General features: G+C 40.2%; 1 protein-coding gene across 2 annotated transcripts; it reads left to right on the forward strand.

Moving 5' to 3' along the window:
* Positions 1-2,064: 2,064 nt before the first annotated feature.
* LOC121869781 (aldo-keto reductase family 1 member A1-like) lies at positions 2,065-12,709 on the forward strand. 2 transcript variants are annotated; one of them, XM_042371341.1, is made up of 9 exons: positions 2,065-2,209; positions 5,184-5,351; positions 5,541-5,658; positions 7,272-7,375; positions 9,691-9,763; positions 10,189-10,327; positions 11,103-11,262; positions 12,237-12,334; positions 12,557-12,709. In XM_042371341.1, the coding sequence occupies exons 1-9, from the start codon at positions 2,120-2,122 to the stop codon at positions 12,585-12,587; spliced, it is 981 nt and encodes a 326-aa protein (XP_042227275.1). In that variant the 5' UTR covers positions 2,065-2,119; the 3' UTR covers positions 12,588-12,709. The 2 variants fall into 2 exon arrangements, with proteins under 2 accessions (XP_042227275.1, XP_042227276.1); XM_042371342.1 differs by lacking the exon at positions 7,272-7,375 and having other exon boundaries at positions 5,541-5,678.
* The last annotated feature ends 175 nt before the right edge of the window (positions 12,710-12,884 follow it).

The raw sequence follows: 12,884 nt of genomic DNA on the forward strand, positions 1-12,884 counted from the left end.
GGCTTAATAAGAAAAAAAGTTCTTTGTTTTCTCCCATAGATGGTATCCATATACGAGAGGAAACAGGATAACAAAATATTACTAAAACAAATCCTTTTAATGACACAGGCTGAAGGACTGACGTCGGAGGAGGGAACAGGGCAAAAACAATATTTGTAGAGGGAGTAATTCATTAGCGCCCCACCATACTAAGTCTCTAATCTTGATAAATGATCGAGAATTTGTCTGGTAAGCCAGATTGATATCCCTCACAATATATTATTTTCAGAGTGCAGGGAGTGTCTCACTAGGTGTGTGTGTGTGTGTGGCTGCATCACTATCACAGACTGAATGACAAAGACAGCGTAGCAGGCAAAGAGATAAAGAAAGGAAACAGTGAGGATGTTTTTAAAAATTATCATATGTTTTATATTCAAATACAGAAAGTAAACATCCTCCACGTAACGCGACCCCTGACTGGCATAAACAGTTCGTCACAATTTTCTGAATGATTCGAAATGCCAAGATTACATCATAAAACTGTGAAACGTGGACGCTCATAGAAAAAAAAATCAGGAGAGGCAAAGGAAGATTTCAATTTATATTATAAAATCAGCCTTTAGATATATGTTTACAAAACAAAAGTAGATGGAAGCCCCACTAGTGGAGAACTGTGTGTGTTAATAGTAGGTCCCTAGTGCAGACGGAAAGTGCCGTACGAGTATCATTCAAATGACTTTGGCCCTTTTTACAATAAGGTGAGATGCAGTTTTGCGTACAACAGTACACAGTGGCCATTTTTGCAACTAATACTCGGTAACAATGATTATGTTCTTGAATGCTGTAAGTATTCATAGCGTAGGAAATAGACACAAATGTGATATTTTCATTAAAACAAATGAAAAAAATAAGTTAGAACACGATAAAATACTCAAAACCTATGATATTTGAGCACTAAAGAGCTTCCATTAGCTACTATACATCTTCTTGAATCTCTGTCTCCTGTGGTTCATTATCACCATCACTCTGGGTCATCCCTGTACAAGAGTTGGCTGCCTTCTGATCTATAAGGAAGGAGATCCACGAGGACCTTCCATTTTTACCTTGTATATTTTGTTCAGATTATACCCTGTAAACCTGTGATATCTGCCTTAACCTTCCTTTGTTGTTCTCACAAAAGTAAAGCTTTGGTAAGACATTCCCCCAAGACACCTTCACTACTCGAAAATCCAATGGAGATGAAGACTGGCTCTTATTGCACTAAAAAGTACTTCACTTAAGATAATGTGTGACGTGACATGAATCCCGAAAGTGGAAAGAAGATATTGGAAACAACCACAGCAACAACGCTAACAACAACCATAGCTAGACCTCGTGGGCAATCATAGAACGGGACTGTATCTACGTAGGGATCGAGCTTGTGAAACGAATCAGAAGTGACGTTGTAGGCGCTACTGGAAAGCGGATATATGATTTGTGACGTTGTGAGTCCATGGTACCCAGGACAGATAGAAAGAGGTTTGACGTGACTGAGGAAAGGACACGGTGCCTATATAGTTCAACACATAGGCATACAAACATAAACTTGAGTATACATTGTGTTTAGTTGAGTGCGTGAGTGAATTATGGAAGGTGGAGGAAAGTAGGTTTTAATATTTTGTGTGTAGGATATAATATTTTGTGTGTAGTGTAATAGGCCCCTGTCTCATCAACAGAACGTATTATATAAATGGGTCAATACATCTGATATTATATTCAGATTCACCACCCTGTAACTTTCCACTGTCTATGAGTAAGACATGAGATTGACACGTGAGCGGGCAACTTACCCAAGAGGGCGAGACCCATAGCTCAGCATTTCTGTAAGGATATAATATTTTGTGTCGATATAATATTTTGTGTGTAGGATATATTATTTTTGTGTGACTTATAGGATATTAATAATATGGTAGTGAAAGAACAGTGATGATTCACGAACATTTGTTTATAATGGAAACGTTGATAAGATAAATATTGATAAAAACACACAGGAAAAGGGGTACAATGTACAAATGATAAGATAAAATTTATCAATCAACTCACCAAGTCCGTCTCTATTAGAAGTGTGGGTGAGAATCTGCGTTGAGAAATAGGTTACACCATGGCGCCCGTCCCTTCACGCCTCCTTACCTCAGGCTCCGAGATTCCTATGCTGGGGTTTGGCACAGGTACGCTGGGGGTCAGGAGCAAGGTAAGTCTTATGCTGGGGCTGGGTTCGAATATGCTAGTGATCATTGGTAAATATATTCCATGCACTAACACTACGTCAGAAACACACACCCAACATGTAAACAGAAAAAGACACCATAAACTGAGAGCCTTTCATCGTAAGAACATAAGAACATAAGGAGTCTGCAATAGGCCGGCTGGCCTGTGCATGGCAGCTCCTCCCGAGAGTTACAACCACTCTCTATCATCCATGAATCTATGTAGCCTCCCTTTAAAACTTCCCAGCGTCTCAGCACTTACTACAAAGTTGCTAAGCTTGTTCCACTCGTCCACCTCCCTATTTTTATGAACCTGTTTCTTCTGATTTTCCTCCTAAACCTAAACTTATCCAACTTAAATCCGTTGCGACGAGTCCTATCCTGCTCGTATATTATAAGAAAGTTATCGATATCTCCTTTATTGATTCCTTTCACCCACTCAAATACTTCTATCATATCTCCCCGCACTCTTCGTCTTTCTAGAGAATGCAAGTCTAGCTTCTTTAATCTATCTTGATAGTGAAGGTTTCTAAGTCCTGGAATAATTTTCATCATTCTTCGGTGCACAGACTCCAGTAAATTGATATCCATTCTATAATAAGGGCACCAGAACTGACCTTCGCACTCTTATTACTCACACTTCTGGATATAAAACCTAATAATCTGTTTGCCTTATTTCGAATATTAACGCACTGTTTTCTAGGCCGAAGGTCCGGGCTTATGAGTACCTCTAGTTCTCTTTCACAAGTCGACTTCTCTAGGTTGATGTTGTTAAGGCTATATGCATTGACAGTATTTGTTTTTCCAATATTAAGTACGCTGCACTTGCTGGTGTTGAATTTCATTAGCCATTTTTCTGACCACTCCTGCAGTTTACTTAAATCCTCTTGTTGTGCATTTACATCCTGCCCTGAATTAATCTGCCGCCCTATTTTGGTATCATCCGCAAACTTGCTTCTGCCACTGCTGATCCCAGAATCCCAGATCGTTTATGTAGATTAATTATTAGCACGAGTGGGCCCAGTACTGACCCCTGGGGAACCCAACTAGTTCCACAGCACCACTCGGATTTAAATTTATCTACGCTGACCCTCTGTGTTCTATCGGTGAGCCATGATTTTATCCAATTTAAAACTTCCCCTCGATACCATGAGCCTTAACTTTTCTCAGATGCCTCTGATCAGGCCACAAACAAGAAAAGGATCATGCTCACTTGACAATTTCAAAGTAAAAAGCATGAGGGATTACATCACCATACCCTGATGAATCACTGCGTACCCTTTCTCTTATTATTCCCCAGACATATAAAATATTATTTCCACATGTGAAATAAGTAGATCAGTGTAAAGTTAGCAAATCATGCATTAAAATGTGTGTGTAAGAGAGAGAAGAGTTATTATATTGAGGCAACTCTCTTACCAAGGCCATCACAATCTCACTACTTGTATATTATCAATTATCTCCAAGGTCAGGTACAGTTTCAAGCATGTTATGTTCCTTGATTCACAAGCAACTCCGTACATGTAGCACAGCAGTAGCAACAGTCAAGGTATAGTAGGAAAAAATGGTACACAACAAAAAAAGATTGGCACAACTGTCAAACCAGGAAATTATTGCACAACCCTAGAAACCTCCCTGGGACGTGCAAGATATTACATTTATTATATCAAAAGACTTGAGTAAACACAAATTTTAAATTATTATTGAGCAGTGCACTAACACTCAGTTGTCGTATGACCTCACTCGAGGAAGGGTCACGACAAATTAGCTCCCAGTCATATGTGGTATCCTGCTTAGAAGGAGAGTTGGCAATGGATGGTTGTCAAGGACAGATATTGCAAGTCAGTATCAGACCCATTCATTGACAACTGGGACAACTTCTAATGCAGAAGGGACCTTTATGCTGGAGATGGGGTACATTTATCTAGGGACGGGGTGGCAACGTTCTCTGGCTCTCTCGAGAGGGTAGTTCATAGTTAAACTGATAAGAGAACATGAGTGCACGGGGGTCGAGAAAACTCCAGTGAGAACTGAGTTACATAATGAAAGGTTACATAAAACTCTTATTAGAAATGACGATAAAACTAATTTAGTCAGAGAATTAAAACCAAAATGCAACAGAGAGAAGACTCAGTTCACGAATAACTTAAACATCTACTAAGTGAACAGTAGAAGTATGAGAAATAAAATGGATGAAATCAGAGCCCTGGTATGTACAGAAAAAAAGAAATCGATATAATAGCAGTCAGCGAAACATGGATAAACTCAGATTCACTTGAGTTACCTGTCAGTCATATAAATGATTTGGGATATATACAGCCATACAAACTGCATTTCATTACCACTTGTGCTATATGTTTGGCATCATTTGTTTCTATTTGCTTTATGTTCAGTACATCCTCTCTGAATTGTTAATGCCTTGAAATCCTTTGCATTTTGATAGTCCAGATATTTAACATTATTTAAAAAATTGATAGCTACACGAAAATTTTTTATGAACCAATCAGCTATTGGTAGCTGCAGACGAGGGTGTGGCTTACGGGCCAGGTTAGCATGGAAATAGTATAGTCATTTACTGTACTAAGGTTCCATTATAATCACTGCAAGTCTATATGTGTATTTTGAGACCAAATTCACTGGTATATAATACAAGTTGCATTGTGGTGGTTGTCCCCCGCCCCCTCCCTCACCTTGAGACCTTGACTGTCACTACTGCCTGGCCACTTAAGAATTACGTGGGCATTAATTCCGTACATATACCTCTCTCTCTCTCTCTCTCTCTCTCTCTCGGTTTACCAGAAAGAGAATCACCTAATATATCAACTAACGCTTCTGACTCAGCGTATTTGATATAATAAAGAACATAATAGTTAGAGTTACATACAGTTATCAATTATTGTGCGAGAGTTTAAGCAGACGAAGTGATGTTGCATCTCTTCTTCTACCAAAAACTCACAGCAAACGGAGGAAGAAGTGATGGAGGTGTTGGATACAGCACTGGAGTGCGGTTACCGGCACTTCGACACAGCTTATGCTTACAGCAACGAGGCCGCGATAGGGAGAAGCCTAAAAAAATGGACCTCACAGGGCAAGGTTAAGCGGGAGGACCTTTTCATCACCACCAAGGTAGGTCAAGTTATTTTTTGTAGGCTTGTGGAGTTGTAAATATGATTCAAGAGAAATGTTGTTTGTTTAATTTCTCTGACGTACCGCATTTGTAATTTAAATATACAGTATCTAATGAGCCCTATTCTCCTTGAATGCCAAACCATTGCATAAAACATAATGTTATAATAATTATAAATGTTCCCTCAGCTTTCCCCGGATCATAACCGGGAGGCGGATGTGGCCATGTCGCTTCAGAAGTCCTTGGCCAATTTGGGCCTTTCTTACGTCGACCTGTACCTCGTCCACTTTCCCATTGGTATCACTGGTAAGACTCGGCGACCTCTGGTAAGACTCGCATGACCTCTGATAAGACTCGTCGACCTCTGGTAAGACTCGTATGACCTCTGGTAAGACTCGTCGACCTCTGGTAAGACTCGTATGACCTCTGGTAAGACTCGTCGACCTCTGGTAAGACTCGTATGACCTCTGGTAAGACTCGTCGACCTCTGGTAAGACTCGTATGACCTCTGGTAAGACTCGTCGACCTCTGGTAAGACTCCTGCAGACTTGACGCTACTAAATAGGGAGAGATGGATTGACGTCGCTGCTGTCAGGGAAAGAGATGATTGACGTTGCAACTAAAATTTAATTTAAGTGGAAAGTTTATTTATCCATAACGTAATAAACTATAAGCCATACACTACTAAAGATGGCCGAGGCTTCTGACAAATGTTTTGAAAAGTTACTTAACAGAGCTACGTTACTAATTAAATAACCAAATTAGTATTGTAGAAAGAGTAAAAATTTCATATTAATTTATAACCTGTTTATTCAGTTAAGTAAGAGCTGAAGGTAGAGATGATTACATATTCAATATGTTTTGTATGTTATGATGTGTATGTTATGTTATATTATGTATGTTATATTATGTTGTTATGTATGTAATGATGTGTATGTTATGTTATGTTTTGTATGTTATGATGTGTATGTTATGTTATATTATGTATGTTATATTATGTTGTTATGTATGTAATGATGCGTATGTTATGTTATGTTTTGTATGTTATGATGTGTATGTTATGTTATATTATGTATGTTATGATATATTATGTTGTTATGTATGTTATGATGTGTATGTTATGTTATGTTTTGTATGTTATGATGTGTATGTTATGTTATATTATGTATGTTATATTATGTTGTTATGTTATGATGTGTATGTTATGTTATGTAATATGTTATGCTATACTATGCTATGCTATGCTATGTTATATTTGCCTAGATTAAACAAATAAAGAACAAAACTTGACGTTGCTGTTGTCAGGGGGAGAGATGGTAAACGTTACTGTTGTCAGGGGGAGAGATGATTACTGTTAGATGATGGTGTCAGGGGGAGAGATGATTACTGTTATTGTTGTCAGGGGGAGAGATGATTACTGTTATCGTTGTCAGGGGAGAGATGCTTATTGTTATTGTTGTCAGGGGAGAGATGATTACTGTTATTGTTGTCAGGGGGAGAGATGATCTCTGTTATCTGTCAGGGGGAGAGATGATCACTGTTATCGTTGTCAGGGGGAGAGATGATTACTGTTATCGTTGTCAGGGGGAGAGATGATTATTGTTATTGTTGTCAGGGGGAGAGATGATTACTGTTATTGTTGTCAGGGGGAGAGATGATTATTGTTATTGTTGTCAGGGGAGAGATGATTACTGTTATTGTTGTCAGGGGGAGATATGGTTAATGTTACTGCTGTTCTTCTGTTGTCAGAAGAAGAGGTGGTCCTATTAAATGAGTTAATTTAGTGCAATTTTAAGTAATTTCTTCCCGTTTTAATAATTTTAATGTGTGTTCACTCTTAAAACAGTATGTACTTATACTCACAGATTATGAATATATATATATCTCTCTCTCTCTCTCTCTCTCTCTCTCTCTCTCAGCTACCAACAATAAAGAAGAGTTTATAAGTGTCGCAGACGAGAGCAATTGGACTTTAGACTACGAGACGGACCACGTTGCTGTCTGGAGAGCCATGGAGGCACAAGTATACCAATACCAATACCAGTATTTAGCCTAGGAGTGTAAACAGGGAAACCAGATATCAGATGAACAAAGGTTGATACAGTGTGAATCTTAAACCAAGTCTTTAATAAGTATTTACTCGAAACAAGGCTAATAAAGTACTTGGGTTCATACAAAGAAGTGCCAGTTACAAGACTAGCGAGGTTATCCTAAAACTATACCTTGCACTTGTGAGACCTTAATTGGATTATGCAGTTCAGTTTTGGTCACTGTACTACAGAATGAATATCGAATCACTAGAACGCATACAGAGGAGGATGACAAGACTAATCCCGGGCATTAGGAACCTTGAATTATCATTCCCTCGAGAGACGTAGAGTGAGAGGCGATATGATCAAGGTGTATAAATGGAAGGTGATATAACAAAGGTACTTAAACTATCCAACCAGGAGCGAACTCATAGCATTGGTTTTAAATTAGTAAAATTTACTGTAGATTTAGGCGCGAGATAGGTAAATATTGGTTTCAAAATAGAGTAGTGGATGAGTGGAACAAGTTACCAAACATCATAATCACGCTAGGTAGCTTCAAATATAGGTTTGATGGCAATATTAGTGATAGGGGTCAGATGTAAACGGGACTGCCTATAGAATGGGCCAAAAGGCCCGCTGCAGTTATCGCCATTCTTATGTTCTTATGTTCTTCTTAAGTCTTTCTCTCTCTCTCTCTCTCGTTTTTATATGGCTGTGTGTGTGTGTGTGTGTGTGTGTGTGTGTGTGTGTGTGTGTGTGTGTGTGTGTGTGTGTGTGTGTGTGTGTCTGTGTGTGTGTGTAATAATAATAATGATAATAATAATAATTATAATAATTAACGGTTTATTGAAACAACATGGCAGTCTAGGGGCTGAAAATATACAGTTACATAATTGAGGAATGGGTCACTTGATTGACAACTAATATACAGAGAATTTCAACATCGTAATAATGCATAAGTAAGATTGGCTGGGAGTGAACATACTGGTTAACTACGTGTTGTTGATAATTTTTACAATGATTGGGACTGGGTTGTTCTTATAGAGAATAGTACTCATATGGGCTGAATGCTGTTGTGGTGTCGAATAGCATGTCGCGGACAAGGGATCTCCGGTGGAAGCAGGAGCCGGTGTCGAGGGTGGTGCAGAAGCTTCTCCCCAAATTTGCAGATGAGTTCATGGTGATGATCTGAGAGAGCCGAAAGGGTCAATGTGTTGTGTGCTTCTTGGTATGTAGATTAAGAAGGGGAGAAAATAATCTTGCATTCCTCTTCTGCACTTTTTCTAGGGGTTTCCGTTGTGTGGAATTTAAGGAGGAAGACCAGGCAGGGTAAGCAAAGGTGAGCTTGAGAAAAATGAATGTAGAGTAAGCACTGAGGAGCTTGGATACGGGGACTAGGGACTTGAGTCGGCGGAGGTGGAGACGAAAACTGGAGGATTTGACAATTACACTGACCTGTGTTTTCCAATTTAGTTTGTTATCTATGGTGACGCCGAGGAGCTTAGTGGAGCCCACAACCTGGAGTGTGTTGAGGCCCAAAGTAATAGAAGGAGGTGGGACAAAGTCAGAGAAAAGGTTGTTGTGCACAACCATACTACCTCACTCATACAGCACACGGTCATTCAACCCACACATCTATGAAGCAGTCCATCCATCATCATTGACTATAAATAAAATATCCCCCCTTAAAAAAAAATGGCTGTGTGCTGCGCATTTGTTGTTAAACTGCCCAGTGATTCGAAGAACACCTAGAAAAGCCGTGGGTCCATCAACAAGTACAACCGCTACGGCCGTAATGACCTGAGTTGTGGCCGGCCAGTAAATTACAGTAAATTAATCCATGCCAAGCCGACTGCATATCGAGGCAGACAAGCATAAGTTCCGGAAAGACACTGCCCTCGCCCCTCCCTCGCTAGATGTAGCCTTTCACACGTGCAGCATCTGTGGACGGTCCTGCCGGTCCCGTATCGGCTTCTCGAGTCACCTCAGAGCTCACCAACGAATGTGACATCTTTAATAACTCATATCATTGTATCACAGCTGGATGATCGTAATACTCGATTCCAAGTGACAGCAAAGCAGTATTAGTAGAGTGTGTGTGTGTGTGTGTGTGTGTGTGTGTGTGTGTGTGTGTGTGTGTGTGTTAATGAAAATTTCTTAGACCAACGTTTTCACTAAGAAGATAAAAAAATACATGCGAAACCTAAGTACAAAATGCATAAGCTTGCGCACTTTAAGTATGCATGAGGCAGGTGGTAAATTAACTACCATGAGGGATAAGCAATCTATTTTTATTTCTCGATAGGTAGAGGCCGGGAGAACGAAGGCTATAGGACTCTCCAACTTCAACATTCAACAGATTAAACGAATCCTCAAAGGTAAGGTTAAACAACATTGTCCTCACTTGTGGGAGACCTTGCATGTTAACAAGCGAGGGCAGTGTTGTTGCTGTAATATAAACGTTCACGCAGTCTTCACCTAAATCTGTAACGCTGTGTGTATATATATTTTTAGACATCCTATTAGGAGGTGGAGTGGGTACAATGCTCGCCTCCTGTCTTAGGGGTCGGTGATTCGATTCCAGAGCGCTCCCAGTTCACCCAGCTGTAAATGGGTACCTAAGTTTACAATTTGGGGAAGTGAATCCTCAGTGATGGCTTAGTATACAGTGCGCTCTACCCATACTGTCCCTAACGAACAGTCATGCCTATGGAACCCACTTTCATTAGGTGATCAGGTAGGGAATTTTGTATGAGTCCGTAATGAGGAGAGGAGACGTAAGGGTTTGTATTAATCCTTCTAGTGTGTAAGGTGAAGCCGGCGGTACTGCAGGTGGAGGCCAACGCCTACTTTCAAGAGAGACCTTTACGTACCTTCTGCCAGGAGAACAACATTGCACTATGTGCCTACAGCCCCCTTGGAAGTCCCTACAAACATTCTGGGTACTGTATAATCTCGTGTCATCTCTACTGGAATTAACACATGCATGAACCTGATAGAATACAAGAAAAAAGTTCTCTCTTTGTACTTGTCTGTTGTCTTCGTCCACATGAAGTCCATGTCTAATTTATAAACTCCTCTCTCATACCTGTTGTTACGCTCTTAACCCAACAGTGTCACTCACTTCTCACACCTCCCTGCCTCTCATATCTCCCTTCCTCTCACACCTCCCTGCCTCTCACACCTCCCTGCCTCTCATACTTCCCCGCCTCTCACACCTCCCTGCCTCTTACACCTCCCCGCCTCTCACACCTCCCCGCCTCTCACACCTCCCCGCCTCTCACACCTCCCCGCCTCTCACACCTCCCCGCCTCTCACACCTCCCCGCCTCTCACACCTCCCCGCCTCTCACACCTCCCCGCCTCTCACATAAATCTTTGTTCTTAATTTGTTTATCATAAGATATCTGCTGCCATTCCTTGTTTCCATTGTTTTCGTCTATCAGTGTTATTATCCAGTTTGATATATCCTTCCTGCACTTACTTGAGGTTTGGTGCTGTACTCTCCATTCCACTGCCTCTTAACAACATAATATGGTACATGGTTGTATGGATTGTAATAATACTGTATATTATTCAAATTGGTAGATTTTTTAAATGCAAATGAGTGTCATGCATATAAATATTTGTGTTAAATGCCGATGGAAACTCTGTACAAAACTCGCAAAATACTACTGTCGAAGGTATCGTATCACCTTCCTTGTGACCAACCGTGCAGGAGTGACCAGACCTCGGTGTTGAATGACCCAGTGGTGGAGGAGGTGGCCGCTCGTCTCCACAAAACCCCGGCCCAGGTCCTCCTCCGCTTCCTCCATCAGCTCGACATCATCCCCATTACTAAGTCTGCCAGTCGTACTCATCAACTCGAGAACATTCAGGTAACAAATGCTTCAGGTAACTAATGCCTCAGGAAATTAATGCCTCAGGTAACTAATGCCTCAGGAAATTAATGCCTCAGATAACTAATGCCTCAGGTAACTAATACCTCAGGTAACTAATGTCTCGGGTTTCAAATGCCTCAGGCAAATAATATCTAAGGTATATAATGCCACAGGTAACTAAAGGCTCATGGAACTAATGTCTCGGGTAACTAAAGGCTCAGGTAACTAATGCCTCAGATCCTTAAAGCTTCGGGTAAATAATGCTTCGGGTAACTAATACCGTCAGGTAACTGATGCCTCAGGTAACTACAGCCTCGGGTACTGGTACCTCAGGTAACTAATGCCTCGGGTAACTAAAGCTTCGGGTAACTACTGAGATCAGGTAACTAAAACCATCAGGTAAATGAAGCCATCAGGTGACTAAGGCCATCAGGTAACTACATTCCCTGTTAAGACTCTCTCCCTCAGGTGTGGCAGCGGCTCCTTTGGGTTTTTTATTCTGTACAACGCCAGACAATTTTATTCACGTAGGAGATACCAAAGCCCTACACAGTATGTATTATATTGTTAAATACGATTCTGACTTCTTAACCATATTATTAGTTCAGATAAATGTAATTTCTAGTGATATACCTTGTTATGGAGGCTATTTAAGTTATGTTTACTAGGGCATGGTGATGGGTGGAGGAAGGTGGCTCGTGAATTAGGCTGTGAAAATTTTATAAAGTTTCGATTATAACTATAGACACTCCAGGGTGACCACAGACCAACACGCTTGACGGTAATCAAATGAAGATGAAACACCCGTAGGTTAAAATTCTAATAGAAATTAACAAAAAAATATGTATAGCGAAGATGAGAAACATTGAATAAAGCTCCAAAAAAAAAATCAGGTAGGTTTGCCGTGTATACAGATTAACTATTTCCTGCCATATTTCATGATTTTGATTACATTAAGCATTCATTGACAGATGTTAGACTTCCAACTATCAGCAGAGGAGATGGAACGATTCACTGCTCTGGATAAGGGGGAGGCAGCCAGGAAATTTTCTATCCACTTTCTTCCTAAGTAAGTAGAAGTTGGTACTAGATGACAGCAGATGGTACGAGAGAGAGAGAGAGAGAGAGAGAGAGAGAGAGAGAGAGAGAGAGAGAGAGAGAGAGAGAGAGAGAGAGACGAATATCCTAAATATTCTCATAATCATAAACCTGCCCTACCACACCCCACAAGTTCCAGACATATATAAACCATCACTTATCATTTGTAATCAATCATTTCTCTCTGTTTTAGCATTGAAAATCATCCAGAGTTCCCGTTCTAGCTTGGGTCTTCCGGAGTAATAATGGTGTGTTAAGTCATCGGCTCCCATCAACAGCAAGTTCCAGCATCAAGTCGCCTGCCACTTATAGTCAATGCCCAAACACGGGGAGAGGGGCATCGTTCCCACCCAAAAAAAATATAAAAAAAAATAAAAAATAAAATAAAAAAAATATAAATAAAAAAATAAATAAATGAAAAAAATAAAAAATAAAAATAAAATAAAATGAAATAAATAAAAAATAAATTCTAGAGTACGTTGGATTAAGAAGATTAGTAAGGGTCACTGCCTTATGACCGG

This window comes from Homarus americanus, unplaced genomic scaffold (assembly GCF_018991925.1).
Source record: "Homarus americanus isolate GMGI-L3 unplaced genomic scaffold, GMGI_Hamer_2.0 scaffold17515, whole genome shotgun sequence".
NCBI classification, from domain to species: domain Eukaryota; kingdom Metazoa; phylum Arthropoda; class Malacostraca; order Decapoda; family Nephropidae; genus Homarus; species Homarus americanus.